Source organism: Scyliorhinus torazame, chromosome 7, assembly GCF_047496885.1.
Source record: "Scyliorhinus torazame isolate Kashiwa2021f chromosome 7, sScyTor2.1, whole genome shotgun sequence".
In the NCBI taxonomy this organism is placed as follows: domain Eukaryota; kingdom Metazoa; phylum Chordata; class Chondrichthyes; order Carcharhiniformes; family Scyliorhinidae; genus Scyliorhinus; species Scyliorhinus torazame.
Genome location: NC_092713.1, coordinates 101,755,398 through 101,775,790, shown reverse-complemented (window position 1 = coordinate 101,775,790; position 20,393 = coordinate 101,755,398). Strand labels below are relative to the sequence as shown.

The 20,393-nt window shown below is 48.4% G+C and overlaps 1 protein-coding gene across 4 annotated transcripts in view; it reads left to right on the top strand.

The window, feature by feature from the left end:
* atg4c (autophagy related 4C, cysteine peptidase) overlaps window positions 1–20,393 on the top strand; it is a 120,751-nt gene that overhangs the window by 63,605 nt on the left and 36,753 nt on the right. For 3 of the 4 annotated variants that reach the window (XM_072511158.1, XM_072511156.1, XM_072511157.1), the window contains exons 4-7: window positions 122–355; window positions 1,188–1,542; window positions 5,518–5,588; window positions 8,888–9,033. In XM_072511158.1, the coding sequence (XP_072367259.1) occupies window positions 122–355; window positions 1,188–1,542; window positions 5,518–5,588; window positions 8,888–9,033 (806 nt within the window). The remainder of the gene's footprint in view (window positions 1–121; window positions 356–1,187; window positions 1,543–5,517; window positions 5,589–8,887; window positions 9,034–20,393) is intronic. The other variant, XM_072511159.1, reaches the window with a different exon arrangement.

Genomic DNA, 20,393 nt, shown 5'->3' with positions numbered 1-20,393 from the left:
TCAACTCTTGCTTGCACTCCTCTACAGACAGAATAAAACACCTTGTCTGTGTCTGTCAGTTTATTATAACTAAACGGTTCAGGGATTTAAAAAAAAATGTTTTGCTGTTTGAATTTTTCAGGAATGAGTGAGAGTGCATCAGGCTGCCCACATGCAGCTGCAAGCAATGAAACAATTCTGTCTAATGTGAATCAATTCCGCAAGGACTTCATCACTCGGATCTGGCTAACGTACCGCCGTGAGTTCCCACAGTTAAAAGGGTGCACACTCACAACAGACTGCGGCTGGGGTTGCACACTGAGATCTGGTCAAATGCTGTTGGCCCAAAGCCTTCTGCTCCATTTTTGTGGGCGGGGTGAGTTTTGTTCTGATGTAAACCTGTTGTAGATTTTACAATGCTTAGTAATGAGTTCAAATGTTTAGTGGCTGAATTCAATGAACCCTACATGCCAGAATAAACCCTGGCATGATCATTATTCTGTGTTGTGTTAGCTGCCCTGTGTCGGAGTGATGATGGCATTCCAACATTTGAACATTGAAAGGAAGTCTCAATTGAAAATCACTATCCATTGACCCATATTGGAAATACATGTGCTTAGTACCAAGTGAAAACCAGGGTGAGGTTCTGCTGTGAAGAATGGGTGATGTACCAGAAGGCATCAAGTATTTGTGGAACTATGCCTCGGGAGAATCGAAGCTTTCAGGACAGGCTATGAAGGAATGGGAGGGTAAATTCAATGACAGAGAAGTAGTGTACCATTTATGTTGATCTGCAATAAATAGCCTTAACCAACTTAATTGCAATGTAAGATGTTGTGAGTATGCAAAACATTTGATATTGTCTGTATTTCTGCACTGCCCCCACATTGGCTGAGAGGTCAGGTAGATGACCAGATCCAGTACCTCTCCCAGTACTCATTTCATTGTGCTTAGAAAAGATCATTGTGCAGCAGTGATGACTGGGGAGCCCAGGCAGATTTTCCCCTATTATCCTAGGAACACTAAAACTAATTGAGATGCCCCTAAGGCAGTGCTGGATAAGATTAACTACTCAGGACATGGTGACCATGGGGAACTTGTGTTGTGATGTATTGCTGCATCAGTGAAATGTTATCTGCTATTCTATTAGGAGAATATCTGTGAATATTTTTTTAAAAAGTTTAATTGATGGGTCATATTCCTTGCAGATTGGCTCTGGCCGGATGCACTTGAAATGGTTGCCTTAGAATCTGAGCTATTTAAAGCCAAGCCATCAACAATGTCTGATAGTGGTGCAGATTTTACCTTCCTGCCACCTTTAGAAAGACCGCTACAGAATATGAATGAACAGCTGGGCTCATCAAGTAGTAAGAAACAAACTCTAAAGTTAAATCCTGCTAATACAACAAGCGAGGAAGAGAAGTTGCACAGGAAAATAATATCCTGGTTAGCAGACAACCCCGCAGCTATATTTGGAATGCACAAACTGATAGAGTTGGGAGAAAACTCTGGCAAGCGAGCTGGGGATTGGTATGGGCCTGCTGTTGTTGCCCACATTTTAAGGTGAGTAGACACTGCAGGTTTTCTTTTGACAAACTTCGTGCGGGACACTACCAAGGCTTCGAAATGTAGACATGGCAAGAAAAATCAAGTAGAAGAAAGGGAAGAGGGATTCTAGAGATATTGGATGCCAGAAATTCAAGTAGCACATTGCAATGTATCTTGATCATTTAAAGTGTGTTACGACACCTTGGGCTAGGGCGCGCTCAATTCAAGCCCCCCTTGACCTGGAGTCAAAACACAATTGAATTAATAAGTAATTCGTAGACTAATACCCAAAGTTTCTGGCCCTTGGCTGCCTAATAATTACAGTCATCACGTTTGTAAGTTTAAACACAATTACTTTTTATTTAGAACAAGAACTATAATGAAATATGTGAACTATTATCTAATTCCTAATCCCCCACCCTCTACACGGACACACGCATGCTGTGGCACTGAGCCCAGTTCAATTTATTATTGCTTCTTTATTCCTTTGAACTTCTCTGCAATGTAACAACTAGGAAATTTGCAATAATAATTGTAGATGTTTTGTTTCAATTTGATATTGGGATGTGGGTGACACTGGCAAGGCTGCATGTATTGCTTGAGCTTGTAGCCTTGAGATGGTGATGGTAGACCTTTTCCTTGAACACCTGCGGTCCTTCCTCCTGCAGTGTGGAATTGCAGAATACCACCTTGGTGACCATGAAGCAACAGCAATTATATATGTTCAGAACAGGATAATGTGCATCTTGTAGTGGAGCTTGGGGGTAATCATATTTCCATAACATTGCATCTGTATGCTTTTTGATAGAGGTCACAGGGGAGGGATCTACTGTCACAATGCCCTTGGTGAGTTGCTTCAGTGAATCCTTTAAATAGTACACGCTGCAGCCACAGTGCAACATTGATGGAGGGGATGGATAGTGAATCCACGCCAGGAGTGCTGATCAAGTGGATTGTTCTGACCAGTGTAGCATTGAGTTGCTTAAGTGTTGTTGCAGCTTCACCCATCAGGAGAGTGGTGAGTATTCCATCATGCTCCTGGGTTGAGAATTGTAGATGCCACAGAGGCTTTGAGGGTTCACTATCGCAGGTGTTGTGAATGGAGCTGAGCACTTGGAATTGTTCGTGAAAAACCGCACTTCTGGCATTACAATGGTGGGAAAGTCATTGATGAAGCAATTGCTTTGATGAATTTCTGCAGTGACATTCTAGGGCTACGATGAGTGTCCTCTGACATCTACAATAATTCTCTTTTGTGTCGGGTATGATACAAAATGCCAAAGGGCTTTCCCTTCGACACTTGTTGACTTCATTTTCACTAGGCGTTGGTTGAATATAACTTTGATCTTGAGGGCAAATACTCCTACTTTTCTGGCATTCAGCTTTTGCATCTATGCCTGGATCAAACCTTTGAGTTCTGAAATGTGGTTCAGCCTGAACCTGAAGTGAGTATTATGAACCAGTTCATTGGTGATAAGGGGCGCGATTCTCTGAAATGGAGACAGAGTGTTAGCGCCGTCGTGAACGCCGTTGAGGTTGGCCGGCGCCAACCCGTGCATGCGTGGTTGCCGTCCACCCTGCAAGAGGATGTCCGAAGGATCTTGCGGGGCTACGGAAGAAAGGAGGTCCTCCTTCAGAGAGGCTGACCCGACGATCGGTCGGCACCGATCGCGGGCCAGACCCCATTTGAGGCTCCCCCCCCCCCCCCCAGTGCAGGATCCCCCCCCCCCCTCCCCACCCCCGCAGGCTGCCCCCCCAGCGTTCCCGCGCTGTTCCCGCCGGCAGTGACCAGGTGTGGACTGCGCCAGGGGGAACCCGCCATTTTGGGCAGGCCACTCGACCCATCCGGCACTGAGAATCGCGGGGGTACCGGTGAACCGCCATTTTGGCTGTCTCGGGCGATTCACTGGACCGCGCCGCGCAAAACGCGATTCTGCCGATCTGGCCGCTTCCGTGAATCGCGGGAGGGCGTCGGACCGGCGTCGCGGGAAAATTTGGCGACCCAGGCGATTCTCTGAAATGGCGCGGGAGCAGAGAATCGCGCCCAAGGTGTTGCTTAATGACACTGGCTCCTTCCATCATATTGATTAGGAGGTGTCTGATAATTGGTGAGGTTGGATTTATCATGGATTTTTAGCAGGCAAAGCATGTCTGGGCAACTTTCTAGATTGTCGGCTTCATGCCGGTGTCGTACTTGAACAGCTGGGCTGGGGTGAGGGTATGGCTATATCTGGTGTGCAGGTCTTCAGCATCACAGTCAGTATGTTGTCAGAGCCTTTGCAGTGAAAATGGCCCATAGTAATTGTGACTAAATGACAGGATGAATGACCAGTGGACTTGGTTGATAATGAAACTCTTGCATTTCAGACAACCCAATTTAGGATCTTTTCCTTCCCTTTGCGCATTGTGCACTCCCTCTCCAACAGAGCCTCGTGCCTTTTTCCCCCAGCTGACAACAGTTCTTTTCAGTCTTAGTGCCTCCCCTACCACCTGGCCTTAAAAATATTTGTTCCAAATTTTGCTTCCTTCCTATCCCTGAATGGGGTTGGTCTCTGTTTTATTTATCTTTATTTATCTCTTCCCTTTCTCATTGTACCCCTGAGCTGGGGCATTCTGTTCCTATTTTTGAACACATTCACTAGTATCACAAAGATTGGGGGGGAAAAACAATTTGGTCCGCCAGTTCTAGAGTTCAAAACAGAACTCAGAGTTGGTAAGTTGTTTCAACATTGAGTATTGGGGCTGCTCACATAGAACCCTCCTTCCTAATCCCCGTCAAAAACTGCTTTAATGTGATCTCAATGCACAGTCTGATCTAAATGCAGCATGGTGGTTACCACTGCTGCCTCACAGCGTCAGGGACCCAGGTTCAATTGTCACTGTATGTGTGGAGTTTGTACATTCTCCCCATGTCTGCGTGGGTTCCCTCCGGATGTTCCAGTTTCCTCCCACAGTCCAGAAATGTGCAGATTAGGTTATGGGGTTATCGGGATAGAGTGGGTGGACGGGGGTGTAAATGGGTAGAGTGCTCATTCAAAGAGTTAGTGCAAAAACAATGGTTCGAATGGCCTCCTGCACTGTAGGGATTCTATGATTCAAGTGTGATCTAAACACATTACAACTTTATAAAATGTAAACTTATTGCCCTGTGTGATATAAATGCCCTGCACAGTTTGAGCCTGACAGGTACTTTGAATAGGTGTGGCTTGGCCTAAGATTCTGGCCCCACTTGCAGGACTGGAGGAAAATGTGTCTCCATTGGGGTACGATTAATGATTTTAAGAGACGTAATGGCAGTTTTTGATTTTCTTTTTAAATATCGACAACTAGACAGCACAAAGTAAATCTACTACACTTTTTCAATGTCATTGGCGTTAAGAATTTAAACATTCTTCTATGGGAACTGCTTCATAATTCACCAATGGGGAGACTGAGTGGTGACATAGATTGTCACACTTTGATCTATTGTCTAGGTTTTAAAACCAACCTCAATCTGATGGATTATAAGGATCCTGTGAGAAATTGTTTTTGAGTTATCACGTTACAAACCCCAATTTAGTATTAAAACTGGTAAGCTCACTCAAAGGCCATAAGGATGAGGAAAGTAGTGAAAATATAGTGGTCGGGCGTGGGGGTACTTGTTTGACATTGGGGTTGAGGCACATTTTGGGATCGAGCAGAACTGTTTAACTATACATCTAATGATGCTATAATTAAAGTGCTTAATGTTGAAATAAAGTTCCTGAAATGGGCAATTCATTTTTAGTACTGATACTTTGTGTGCAAAATAATGTACTTCAAGTTTTTTAAAAAGTTGCTCACGAAGATGCCGAATAGCTGCGCAATATTGATGCATTGTACTCTGACCTCAAATCTTTTCCTTAAAGTAGAAATTCAGCTGTTTTTGAGTTTTATAAAATAAAATCAGTCCAATTCAATTAGCACTGATTCCAAGGTGACTGTCTAAACCTATTTAAATCCATTGCTTAGGAGAGCGGTGGAAGATGCAGTGGAGCCCGAGCTGCAAGGAATAACAGTTTACGTTGCTCAGGACTGTACGGGTGAGTGACACGGTATGGTAATGAGAAAAATTGACTGGGCATCTTGCCCAGTTCTGCCAGTCATCTGAAATTGATGATGCCAGGCAGTGCTTAACATTATTGAACATAACTCATGTCTGATGTGTTAAGCCAATGCTTCTGTGTTCTACACAAACGTAATTTTAATCCTTTTTTTTAATGTTTTCACTTCAAAATGAGGATCAAGGGGGTCGTGGCTGTATGTTTACTCCAGTATAAACAATGTAATTGTTTTAGTAAACTACGACACCCATTTTCATTTAGTATATAAACCAAAAATGCTTGATCTATACAGCAGGCCAATCAACATCTGAAATAGAAAGAAAAAGACAAGTTAATAGTTAGTTGGAATCTTGTGACTGGAGAGTTTCTTTATGATTGATTGAAGCAAGCAAGGGAGAATAAAATGTCTAGGCTACAGATGTAGTAGTGTATTTTAATTACCTGTTAATTTATACATTCAGTATTTACATCCCAGGAACATGGTGCAAAGGGCTGGTTGCTTAAAAATGTCAACTCAAATGGGCATGTGAAAGAAATAAGAAAGACAACAGTCTTGGTTTAAAAAACATTTTCTCCCAAATTTACACCCACCCAACCATATGTCAATCCCCATATCAATAACAACGATCCCATCCTCCCACAAACCCCAAACATTAGCCTGCATGGTCACATAAACAAATGACAAAAAGGAATCAGGAATCGCCCATAGTCACCATTAACACACAGCCCCCCTCCCCTCAACCCTCCCACCCACCCCCCAAACTAACGTTCGACGTTATCCAGTTCTTGAAAGTGCATAATGAAAAATGCCCATGAATTGTAAAACCACTCCATCCTTCCCCTCAGTTCAAACTTAACCTTCTCAAGAGTCAAGAATTCCAACAGGTCCCCCCGCCACGCCAGGGCACTGGGTGGAGAGGCTGCTCTCCATCCCAACAGGATATGCCTTCGGGCGATCAACGAGGCGAAGGCTACAACATCTGCCTCCCCACCCCTTTCCAACTCTGGCTGGTCCGACACCCCGAATATGGCCTCCCCGGGGCCCGGGTCCAGTTTCACGTGCACCACTTTAGAAATTACCCCAAAAACCTCCTTCCAGTAATCCTCCAGCTTTGGACAGGACCAAAACACATGAACATGATTAGCGGGCCCCCCCCTGCAACGTTCACACACATCTTCTACTCCTTCAAAGAACCGTCTCATACTTGCCCTCGTGAGGTGTGCTCTGTATACCACCTTCGGCTATTTCAGCCCCAACCTCGCGCACGAGGTGGAGGCGTTCACTCTCCGGAGCACCTCACACCAGAACCCCTCCTCCATATCCTCTCCCAACTCTTCCTCCCACTTTGCTTTGATCCCTTCCAGTGGTGCCTTCTCCTCTTCCAAAATAGCTCCGTAAACCGCCGACACTACCCCGTCCTCCAGTCCCCCTGTCGTCCGCACCTCCTCCAGCAATGTGGAGGCCGGCTCCACCGTGAAGCCCTATATCTCCTTTCGGCAAAATCTTGAACCTGCATGTATCTAAACATTTCCCCCTGCTCCAGCCCATACTTCGCTTCCAGCTCCTTCAATCCTGCAAACCGACCCCTAAGAATCAAATCTTTTAGTGTCTTAATCCGCTTCTCCTCCCATTTCCGAAGATTTCCATCCCACTTCCCTGGCTCAAATCTGTGGTGCCACTGAATCGGCATTTCCCTTGACCATGCCCCCAACCCGAAGTGTTGGCGTAACTGCCTCCAAATTCTCATTGAAGCTATTATTACAGGACTCCCTGAGTATTTCCCTGGTGCCATTGGGAGCGGCATCTGTTGCTAGTGCTTTCAATCCCGACTCCCTGCACAAACTCTCCTCCATTCTGACCCACTGGGAATCAACCCCTCTGACCCAGCTCCGCACCTCCTCCACATTCACCGCCCAGTAATAATACATCAGGTTCGGAAGACCCAAACCCCCTGCCTACCTTCCCCTCTGTAGCAGCACCTTTCTAACTCTGGCCTCCCCATCCCATATGAACAAAGTAATAATTCCCTCAATCTCTCTGAAAAAAGCCTTGGGCAGGAAAATCGGCAGGCATTGGAAAATAAACAGAAATCGCGGTAACACCTTCATTTTAACTGCCTGTACCCGATCCGCCAGCGACAGAGGGAATCTTGGTTTTAAAGTAATCCATCTGAAGACAATAAATTTGCTTGACTCAGATCCCCAATTTACACCTAACCTGAAATTTTGACTCCAGTGAGGCCAGAATTCAGGTGAGGTGTAAATTGGGCATCCAACCTAAACTTCCTTGCTAGTAAGGGTAAAATCAGTGCCTTCAAGTCAATGCATTCGGTTTATGTTCGAAATTTCAACCATTTATGATCTTTTCTCTCTATTTTAACTGGCTGTTTAATTCAATTTGGCAAAGCCTTTTCATAAATTATAAAAAATGTATTTTTATTCATTGAAGTGTGTTTATTGCTTCTTAGTACTCTGGAATGATTACATGATGGACTAAAATATGTCACTACTTAATATTTTTGAATTATACATTACTAATCTTGTAATATATTTGAACAGTGGCAGTAGCATCTGTGATGTTACTTCATGTTATAAATTGTCTGATGTATTATGGATGTTATTAATGTACATATTTATCCAGAAGGGATGTAAAGCATCTTACATGAAAGAAGTTTGGTGAAGTCTCAAGCTGGGCTCACAGTACAAAACTAGCTTTTATTTGGCACTGGTTGAGACAAAATTTGGCAACCTCTCTGAGGTTACAAGATGGCTGGCTTGAAGAAGGGCATTGGAGAAGACCAACCAACTCTTTCTTTGAACTTAATTTTATAAAATATGCTATTTGCAGTTACATTATTGTCAAAATGTTAATAGAATAATTTTTACATCATAGAAATCTGATATTACCATTATGTTGTGAGGATCAAAACTGTATCCAAAGTCAATGACTAAGTAAAATAAGTTTTTATTAATGAGCAGCTGAGTTGAATGGCCGAGAATTATTGGAAGGACATCATCATGGTTGAAACTGTTGAACTAAACTATGAAATAGGTATAAGTACTAAGCTTGTGTTTCTAAAGCCTGAAGTATTTCAGAATAAAGGAAATGACACAATTTCAATGTTCTGGGAGAGAATAAATTGGAATAGGAGATGATACCGTGAATTTTGGATACACCACACTGTCGATGCAGGGAAAAGGAAGAACATGTAGAAAAGCACATTAGGAGTTTGGAAGAGCAAAACTGTTATTTAAGTGTTACTCACTATCTTTTTCAGTTTATATTGGTGATGTAAAAGAAAAACATTTGCAAGCTATTGGATCTGGAATGCCAAAGCCATCAGATAGGAGAGCTGTTGTTATCCTAATACCAGTGAGACTTGGAGGGGAGAAGGTCAACCTTGAGTACAAAGAGATTGTAAAGGTAATGGTGATGGAACCTATTACTTTAGGATGTCATTCTGTGGTGTTTTATAAATCCTTTTCTCATCGTAATTTCAAATTCTTCCATTTTCCAAAAGGGATTATGTTAGATCACCAATGGTGAGGATTTCCTAGGGCCAATTCATTTAAAATCTTTTCTGTGCTGCTTGATTTTGGGATGAGATGGAGAGGCAATTGGGATGCTGCAATAAGCCATGGTATCTTTGGCCAAGGAGAGGTGGAAAAGTAAACCAGCTTCCTGCTGCTGATTATTGGCCAGTAACTTCTGCTGAGTAGTGTATGTGCATACATCTATTGAAAACAATATTCACCTTGATTGTTGTACCATCCATGGTTACGTAGCTGGTGATACAGTGTCGTAGCTGTTATAATCTGCCTGGATTCTGTTGGCTGGGGACAATTGGTTACCCCATGCCTCTTGAGGAATATGAGCTCCCACAATGAGGGGGGCAGGGCAATCGTTAACATTTCAGCTGTATAAATAGAGCTGGTCAGTGTGGTACCGGCTAGAGAGAGAACCAGTAGTGAACTACTGGTGGTGTGTAAATATTGTTGTAAATAAGGTTACTTTCTGTTTGACTCTACAAACTCATGCTGGTTTCTTCATGGCCCTCAGAAAACATGCAACGAGGGTTAAACTTGGATAGCTGTCTACGCTGCTGAAGCCACCCCCTCGACTTTTTTTGGATACACCATGTCTCTTGTACATTTGGATGTATTTGTTGCTGCTGGAGGATTGGCACCAATGCTCAAAGAATGCATTACTTCTTTTGGGCGAATAACATTGTCGAAAGCGACCGACAGGAGGTCACTTTACTAACTGCCTGTGGTGTGAGGTGATAAGCCTTACGTACTCAGTCGCACCTGACACTAAAACGTTTGATGAGCTCGTGACTTTGGTGGGATGACATTTTAACCCAACCCCATCCGTGATAGTCCAACGTTATCAGTTTAACATCGCAAAGACGGCCCCTGGGGAATCCATTGCCGAGTTCTTATCCAGGCTATGCAGGATTGCGGAGAACTGTGAATATGGCGCCGCCTTGTCAGGGATGTTATGCGACACATTGTTTAGTGGCATCAACAACACGGCCATCCAGAGGAAACTGTTAGCCACCTGACATTGATTTTTCAAAAGGCCAACCAGATGAAAGCCAGAACTGGGAGTGCAGGAGTTACAGGGAATAGAGGTGAATGTCCTGGGGAGCATCACCTCCCGTCCAGAAGCACCACCCCGCATCCCAGTCGTGCCTTGGACGGAGCGCCGTAAAGGCCCACGCCGGTGGCCTTTGGAAGTTCCTTCTCGAAGTGAGCCTTCTCCAGATCCCTTGGATGAGGAGCCAGGTATATTTAGGACCCGGTGAGGACGATGGTCGTGGCTGTGACAGAAGGCCAGACGCACCTGCAGAAGCAGGGACCAACCCGGGGCCTGAACTTTCTATTTGGATGAACCCGAGGTTGAGGGGACGGAGGACAACTGCCTGCAGCTGCATTGCGCAGCTGTCCCCCGGAGTGGCCCCCATTAAGGTAACGATACGAGTGAATGGACACCTGCTTGAAATGGAGTTAGATACCTGTGCAGACTTCCGGTTGTGGCTATGCCTATGTAGGTCGCAAGTTCGGCAGCTCCCGCCGGGAACGGACTTTTGGGCTCTCTAGAGGGGCCCCAACGGCAATTGTTCGACGGCTTCCAGTGTGGGAAGGTGACAGCAAGGTCTCCCCGACATTATATGGATTGGACCAGGAGTGGAGCGGTGAAAAAAAGTGATCTTGGAGCAGCGAAAAGTGAGAGGGAGAAAAAACAAGATGGCGGCGGGTGGAGACCAAGCAGCAGGGGCGCAGTGGTCGCAGGAGCAGCAGGGGTTTCTTAGACGCTGCTTTGAGGAGATGAAAACCGAAACGCTGGCGCCAATGAAGGCGGCGATTGACAAGCTAGTGGAGACCCAGAAGGCCCAAGGGGCGGCGATCCGGGAGGTGTGGCAAAAAGCCTTGGAGAACGAGGACGAGATCTTGGGCCTGGTGGTGAAGGTGGAGGCGCACGAGGTGCTGCACAAGAGGTGGGCGGAAAGATTTGAGGACCTGGAGAATAGGTCGAGGAGGAAGAATCTTCGGATTCTGGGTCTCCCCGAAGGAGTGGAGGGGGCCGATGCTGGGGCATATGTGAGCACGATGCTCAATTCACTGATGGGCGCGGGAGCCTTCCCGAGACCTCTGGAGCTAGATGGGGCACACCGGGTCCTAGCAAGGAGACCCAAGACCAACGAGCCGCCAAGGGCTGTAGTGGTGAGGTTTCACCGCATTATGGACAGAGAGTGTGTCCTGAGATGGGCCAAGAAAGAGCGGAGCAGCAGGTGGGAGAACACGGAGATCCGAATCTACCAGGACTGGAGTGCAGAGGTGGCTAAGAAGAGAACGGGTTTTTATCGGGCTAAGGCGGTGCTCCACTGAAAGGGGGTGAAGTTCGGTATGCTGCAGCCAGCGCGATTGTGGGTCGCGTTCCAGGATCGGCACCACCATGAGGCATGGAGTTTTATACGGACTGAAAAGTTGGACTCAAATTGAGGGTTTGTTGTGGGGAGATGTTTACTGTGTATATAGTGTTTATTACGTTTTAGGGAATGTTCCTCTGGTTTGGGTGCTGGATGGGGTTGGGTGAAGGGATTGGATGGGGAGACTGTGGGCGTCGGTGTTGGAGGGGCAGACCCCCACGAAGGAAGAGGGGGAGTGGAGGCCCGGGGATGGGGAATTGGGGTAAGGCCGCAAAAGGAGCTGCGCCAGAGGGGGCGGGGCCGGCTCAGGAAAGCGCAGGCTTTTTCCCGCGCTAGGGAAGGACGGCGGTGGGGATGGGTGGTGCTGGAGAGGAGCGCACACTGACTGCCACGGAGGGGGAGGGGGGATTCTCACACTGGAGGGGGTCGATGGAATGGCGGGAACGGCCGGGGTCAGCAGGAGTCAGCTGACTTACGGGAGTGTTATGGGGGGAGCAAAAGGGCTAGATGTGGATCTAGCGGGGGGGGGGGGGGGGGGGGGGGGGGGTGAGGGGGAGGTATAGGGTTGCTGCTGCATTGGCCAAAGGGGAGCTGGAAGTAGGAGAGGTGGTCGGGGCGGGGGTCCGCCGTCTGGGGGACTGGGGGGTACGGGAGGCTCTAGGTCCAGGACGGGTAAGAGGCCGGCTGCGGCCAAGGTGCTTAGGGGGTTTATGGACCAGGTGGGGGGAGTGGATCCATGGAGGTTTGTCAGGCCCCAGGCCAGGGAATTTTCATTCTTTTCCCACGTCCATAGAGCCTACTCCCGGATAGATTTTTTTTATTTTGAGTAGGGTGCTAATCCCGAAAGTGGAGGGAACGGAGTATTCGGCCATAGCCATCTCAGACCACGCCCCGCACTGGGTGGAGCTGGAGTTAGGAGAGGAGAGGGACCAGCGCCCGCTGTGGCGTCTAGATGTGGGATTATTGGCGGATGAGGAGGTGTGCGGGCGGGTGCCGGGGTGCATTGAAAGATATTTGGAGGCCAATGACAATGGGGAGGTGCAGGTGGGAGTAGTCTGGGAGGCGCTGAAGGCGGTTGTCAGGGGAGAGTTAATCTCCATCAGGGCCCACAGGGAGAAGAGAGAGGAGGGAGAGGTTGGTGGGGGAGATCTTAAGAGTGGACAGGAGATATGTAGAGGCCCCCGAGGAAGGACTACTCGGGGAGCGACGGAACCTCCAGACGGAGTTCGACCTGTTGACCACAGGGAAAGCAGAGGCACAGTGGAGGAAAGCGCAGGGGGCGACGTATGAGTATGGGGAGAAGGCGAGTCGGATGCTGGCACACCAGCTTCGTAAGAGGGAGGCAGCGAGGGAGATAGGTGGAGTTAAGGATAGTGGGGGGAATACGGTGCGGAGTGCGGTGAGAATAAATGAGCTATTTAGGGACTTCTATGGGGATCTGTACAGATCTGAGCCCCCAGCGGGGAAGAGTGGATGCGACAATTTTTGGATCAGCTGAGGTTCCCGAGGGTGGAGGAGCAGGAGGTGGCTGGTTTAGGGGTGCCAATTGGGCTGGAGGAGCTGGTTAAAGGATTGGGGAGCATGCAGGCGGGGAAGGCCCCGGGGCCAAATGGGTTCCTGGTCGAGTTTTACAGGAAATACGTGGACCTGCTAGGCCCGTTGCTAGTGAAGACTACCGACAATGTCCGGGGCGCTGATCTCTCTGATCCTGAAGCGGGACAAGGACCCACTGCAATGTGGGTCGTATAGACCGATCTCGTTCCTCAATGTGGATGCTAAGTTGCTGGCAAAAGTGCTGGCTACGAGAATTGAGGACTGTGTCCCGGGGGTGATTCGTGAGGACCAGACGGAATTTGTAAAGGGCAGGCAGCTAAACACCAATGTGCAGAGGCTCCTCAATGTGATTATGATGCCCTCGGTGGAGGGGGAAGCGGAGGTAATGGCAGCTATGGACGCGGAGAAGGCCTTCGACCGGGTGGAGTGGAGTATCTTTGGGAAGTGCTGCGGAGGTTTGGGTTCGGGAGGGGTTCATCGGCTGGGTCAGATTGCTATATAGAGCCCCGAGTGTGGCGACGAATCGGCGGAGGTCGGAGTACTTTCGGCTGTACCGAGGGACGAGGCAGGGGTGCCCCCTGTTCCCCTTGCTGTTTGCATTGGCAATTGAGCCTCTGGCCATGGCACTAAGGGAGTCTAGGAAATGGAGGGGCCTGGTCCGAGGGGGAGAGGAACATCAGGTGTCGCTGTATGCGGACGACCTGTTGCTGTATGTGGCAGATCCAGTGGAGGGGATGGCGGAAGTCATGCGGATCTTAAGGGAGTTTGGGGACTTCTCGGGGTATAAGCTTAATGTAGGGAAAAGTGAGCTCTTTGTGGTGCATCCAGGGGACCAGGGAAGGGGGAGAGATGACCTGCCGTTGAAGAGGGCGAAAAGGAGCTTTCGGTACTTAGGGATCTAGGTGTCTGGGAGTTGGGGGGCCCTGCACAAACTCAATTTGACGCGGTTGGTGGAGCAGATGGAGGAGGATTTTAAAAGATGGGATGTGCTGCCACTCTCGCTAGCGGGCAGGGTGCAGTCGGTTAAAATGATGGTCCTCCCGAGGTTTCTCTTTGTGTTCCAGTGCCTTCCCATTATGATTCCCAAGGCCTTTTTCAAACGGGTAGGTAGGAGTATCATGGGTTTTGTGTGGGCAAAAATGACCCCGAGGGTAAAGAGGGTGTTTCTGGAGTGTAGTAGGGACATGGGAGGGCTGGCTCTGCCGAATTTGTGCGACTATTATTGGGGAGCCAATGTGGCGATGATCCGTAAGTGGGTAATGGAGGGAGAGGAGGCGGCGTGGAAGAGGTTAGAGATGGCGTCCTGTGTGGGCACGAGCCTGAGGGCGCTGGTGATGGCACCACTGCCGCTCTCACCGACAAGGTACAGCACGAGTCCGGTGGTGGCGGCGACGTTGAAGATCTGGGGGCAGTGGAGATGACACAAGGGCGAGGTGGGAGCCTCGGTTTGCTCCCCGATTCGGGAGAACCATCGGTTCGTCCCGGGAGGGATGGATGGGGGATTTCGGAGCTGGCATCGGGCAGGGATTAGAAGAATGGGGGACCTGTTTATAGATGGGACGTTTGCAAGCCTGGGGGCGCTGGAGGAGAGGTTTGGGTTACCCCCGGGAAATGCGTTCAGGTATATGCAAGTGAGGGCGTTTGTGAGGCGGCAGGTGAGGGAATTCCCTCTGCTCCCGGCACAGGGGACTCGGGAAAGGGTGATTTCGGGTGTATGGGTTGGAGAAGGCAGGGTTTCGGCGATCTACCAGGAGCTGAAAGAAGAGGAGGAGGCCTCGGTGGAGGAGTTAAAGGGCAAGTGGGAGGAGGAGCTTGGGGAGGAGATAGATGAGGGTCTGTGGGCTGATGCCCTGAGTAGGGTTAATTCTTCCTCCTCTTGCGCCAGGCTCAGCCTAATACAATTCAAGGTTATTCACAGAGCGCATATGACAGGGGTGAGGTTGAGTAGGTTCTTTGGGGTGGAGGATAGATGTGGGAGGTGCTCGGGAAGCCCGGTGAATCACGTCCACATGTTCTGGTCGTGCCTGGCATTGGATGGGTTTTGGAGGGGTTTCGCGAGGACTATGTCCAAGGTGGTGAAAGTCCAGGTCAAGCCGAGTTTGGGGTTGGCACTATTTGGGGTAACGGACGAGCCGGGAGTGCAGGAGGCGAAAGAGGCCGGTATCCTGGCCTTTGCGTCCCTGGTAGCCCGGCGGAGGATCTTGCTATTATGGAAGGATGCGAAGCCCCCCAGTGTGGAAGCCTGGATAAATGACATGGCAGAGTTCATTAAGCTGGAGAGGATAAAGTCTGCCTTACGGGGGTCTGTGCAGGGGTTCTTCAGGCGGTGGCAACCGTTCCTAGACTATCTCGCGGAGCGTTAGGAGGAGGTCAGCAGCAGCAGCAACCCAAGGGTGGGGGGGAGAGGAGGGGAGGGGGGTCTCTTTCGGGGGGGGGGGAATTCAGGTGGGTGGGGGGGGGGCTTCCCTACGGGTATCTTTGAATGTCATATGGGGGGATTACTGTATATGGGGAAACCAAATGTAAAAGTTTTGTATAATTTTTGACTGTTGTGTTTGCGTTTCTTTCTTTTTGTTCTGCGGGGGGGGGGTTTGTTAAAAATTTTGTTGGAAAATTTGAATAAACACATTAAAAAAAAAGATACCTGTGCAGTGGTCTCCGTGGTTGGACAGAAGTTTGGCCGCATCAAGCGGGGTATTCAAATCCTTGCTTTGGCTGATGCACAGATCAGGTTGGCCACCTATACGGGGGAACCATTAGACATTGCTGGGACTACAATGACCCCTGCCGTTTACGGACATCAGTTAGGGCGCCTCATTGTGATGCGAGCACACGGACCAAGTCTGTTCGTCGGGACTGGTTGTGCCATTTGCGGCTGCAATGCCAGCACATTCTTCAAATGGGTTTTGGTGGTTTGACTGAGGTGCTAGGAAGATACCCAGAAGGAGTGGCACGGTAGCACAGTGGTTAGAACTGTTGTTTCACAGCTCCAGGGTCCCAGTTTCGATTCGCGGTGACGGGCATGGCTGAGAAGGCGGGCCTTCCTGAATAACCTCAGCTGGTTAACTGAACATGCACTGCTGGCCTTGTTCTGCAACACAAACCAGCTGTCTAGCCCGCTGAGCTAAACTGGCGCCCAAGTAAACTGGCAGCCCGATCCAAGTAGTGGGGTAATAGGGCCAGCACAGTGGAGCAGTGGTTAGCGTTGCTGCCTCACGGCGCTGAGGTCCCAGGGTCGATCCCGGCTCTGGGTCACTGTCCGTGTGGAGTTTGCACATTCTCCCTGCGTTTGCCTGGGTTTCGCCCCCATAACCCAAAGATGTGCAGGGTAGGTGGATTGGCCACGCTAAATTGCCACTTAATTGGAAAAAATGAATTGGGTACACTAGATTTAAAAAAAAAAAGTAGAGGGGGAATAGATAGGGTGAAAGGCAAATAAACCACTAGAGTATTGCTATTTAAAGGTATACAAATTGATGGGGCGGGAGTTGTAAGCTCAATAAATCTAAACATACATCATAACCTACAATTTCTGTATCACTTCAACTCAGTCAGTTGAAATGTCTTTAGTCTAATCATTGCACAACATGATATTGCGTAATTTTACTGAAATAACTGTATCCAGACCAAGGGATTGTGAATCGCTCACCTGAATAAATTCATGCTCTGCCAACCAGATTAGTATCCAGGTATTGGAGGGGTTGCCAGCAAGCACTTTATGGTTTTTATTCAGTTTTCACATCATAGATAGATCTGTTAACCTACAGACTTGGGGTTTCTCACTTGTTTAAAACCAGTCATTAAAATCACTTTTCAGGCAATGGCATTTTCTTTAGGTGACGAGGCAAGTGGCCTGAGATTCAACAATGTTAAATGGGTGAGCTGCTTATGGTGGCTAACAGGTGCTGACAGTTCATCTAAATAATGTAAATGAGGCCTAAAGCTCATGTTCTAGCTGACCGCCAACCTCCCAGTTGGGACACGTGGGGTGAGATTCTCCGACCCCCCGCCAGGTCGGAGAATCGCCGGGGGTTGGCGTGAATCCCGCCCCCGCCGGTTGCCGAATTCTCCGGCACCGGATATTCGGCGGGGGCGGGAATTGCGCCGCGCAGGTTGGCGGCCCCCCCCCGGCGATTCTCCGGCCCAGATGGGCCGATGTCCCGCTGCTGGAATGCCTGTCCCGCCGGCGTGGATTAAACCACCTCTCTTACCGGCGAGACAAGGCGGCGCGGGCGGGCTCTGGGGTCCTGGGGGGGGGGCGGGGGGCGGGCGTGGGGCGATCTGGCCCCGGGTGGTGCCCCCACGATGGCCTGGCCCGCGATCGGGGCCCACCGATCCGCGGGCGGGCCTGTGCCGTGGGGGCACTCTTTTCCTTCCGCCTTCGCCATGGTCTCCACCATGGCGGAGGCGGAAGAGATCCCCCTCCACTGCGCATGCGCGGGGATGCCGTGAGCGGCCGCTGATGCTCCGGCGCATGCGCCTCCCGGCTAAGTCAGTTTCGCGCCAGCTGGTGGGGCACCAAAGGCCTTTCCCGCCAGCTGGCGGGGCGGAAATCAGTCCGGAGCGGGCCTAGCCCCTCAAGGTTAGGGCTCGGCCGCTCAAGATGCGGAGGATTCCGCACCTTTGGGGCGGCGCGATGCTGGTCTGATACACGCCATTTTTGGTGCCGGTCGGCGGACATCGCGCCGATTGTGGAGAATTCCGCCCGTGCTGTCTGCGCCCCATTGGGACAAAAACCATTATTCATTCCTAGGATATTTCTTGCTGGGCTGCAGTTCCACAGCAGAAGCTGACTTCAGCACCTTGGCCAAATGGCTGTTGTTTAATTGTGCCTGTAATTTGAATGCAAGGCGAGTCACAACAATTCTGTCATTGGTGTCAATGCACCCTCATTTCCAACAGAAATTCTTTGATAGAATTGAGAAGGGGAGAAGGGGACTCCTCAGCTTACTAATTCTGAGACAATGTATAATGCATTCCAGCCAAGTTTAACCAATGTAGCACAGATTAGAAATTTAATCTAGATCATTTCTTTGATTGGCCCAGCTACTTTGAATTATCTGAGGCGTGGGCATGTGCTTATTTTGTATTTTCACTGAAATTAATTGCAACATTTCCAAAACCATTAAGGCATCATTGAATGGTCCTATAAGAATATTGCCTTCTTCTGTGTTAGAAGCCTCCTGAACCATACAATAAATTACCCTTTCCTGTGGCCTTGAATTTATTCACATGATAAGCTTTTATTGCACTTCACTTAATATATGAAAAGTATGCTAACTAAGCATGCTTAACTGGGCAGGTAATAAATACCTTGAATATTTCCAGGGTCAAGGCTGCTTCATATTTAAAAAGTACACTGTTTTTATGTTCATTGTAGGAGCTATCTATAAATGAAAGTGAAGGCCAACAGCTGATTAACATTTGTGTTCTCGTGATCAGTGAAGATATTCCGTTTGAATATTTATAAATCCGTCAATTTGTAACAAAAAAAATCAAGGGTACTAAAAAAAATTAAAGCCCCCCCCCCCCAGCAGGTGGCGTCAGGGGCTCACCATTGGTGGGACCAGGCAATCCCATCGGTAGGAACGGCCGGAAAATCCTACCCAGGGTTGACGGTGCCCTCTAAAACATGCCAACTGTCCAGGGACAGGTATAATAAATACCCTCAACAAACATGCACAAGACACAAACACAGAGGGGAAGAGAGGGGTGAAAATAAAAAGTAAAAGATAAGAGTTGTTGTTTCAGATGGTTGTTTCTTGCACACTTTTCTTCAAGCCAGGTTTTCATGTCGCGATTTCAGCTTTCCAATCTGTAATGGTTTTCACTGTAAATTAATTCATTCAGGTTCCCATTTATAAAATAAATTTAGAGTACCCAATTCTTTGTTTCCAATTAAGGGGCAATTTAGCGTGGCTAATTCACCTACCCTACACATCTTTTTGGGTTGTGGCGGCAATACCCACGCAGACGCGGGGAGAACGTGCAAACTCCACATGGACAGTGACCTGGGGCCGAGTTCCGACCTGGGGCTGAGATCGAACCTGGGTCCTTGGCTCCATGAGTCAGCAGTGCTAACCACTGCGCCACTGTGCTGCCTTTTTCATTCAAGTTCTCTGTAGGTTCAGAAGTACAGCAGCTCACAGCATTTCCAGAGAAAGCAGATCCTTGTCTCTCAGGGTCCAGGTCTTCAACTGTACTTTCCTTAGGTCTCTGGAAATAACACCACTCGGGCAGGATCCAACCACTATCTGTTATTGAAGAATATGGCCTTTTGGCCAATTCATTCCAAACAATCGAACTGCTTTGTATTGGGGTTTGCTGTACTGTTGTTGTTAGAATGAAAATCTGTTCTGAACAAAAATATTTTTTAAAAAACCAATCGAACTGAGACCCACCCCATCTCTCGAGTGCCACAAAGTCTGAGTTCTGCTGTTCGAACACTAGCACCATATACTATGTTGGAACTTTTTGAATTCCTCATTCTCTTTGCTGCTTGACTTAAAGATACATGTCCATTAAGCATCCATGGATCAAAATGATAACAGCAAAGGGAAAATAAGGGAATCACCAGGAAGAACCCTTACAATATAACTATTGTAGATGTGGCATTTTAGGCAACACCAAAGATCATGTTTTTGTATATACTCAGCATATAATTTGATTCCTCTTTCAGCTATGAAATGCTATACTAGCATTAGTAGTCTGCTTCAAATTTTCATGTTTCACTTGCCTTATACTGAGTTGGCAAGCAGGCAATATGGGCTGTGCCATGAAGAAGATGCGCGGATGTTTAAGATACCCCCACAGAGGGAAAACAGTGCCTGTCATGGCGAGTGATGAATAGAAATGGATCCTCTTACAATAAAATGATACATGAAGCTGCCTTCGGGTTAAACGTTATGACATTTACTAACTCATCAAATAACTGTGCTGCAGTGAGGGAATTCAGTTTTAGTGGCAAACTGGTGTCAGGATGGAAGAAGTGTTCATCTGTCCTGAAGAAAATGCCCAAGCCCAAATGTGCCATCAGAACAAGAACCAGCCACTGGCCTGATACAGAATGGGCAACACGGTAGCACACGTGGATAGCACTGTGGCTTCACAGTGCCAGGTTTGATTCCCTGCTGGGCCACTGTCTGTACGGAGTCTCCACGTTCTCCCCGTGTCTGCGTGGGTTTCCTCCGGGTGTTCCGGTTTCCTCCCACAATCCAAAGACGTGCAGGTTAGGTGGGTTGGCCATGATAAATTGCCCTTAGTGACCAAAATAAAGGTGATGAGGGGTTATTGGGTT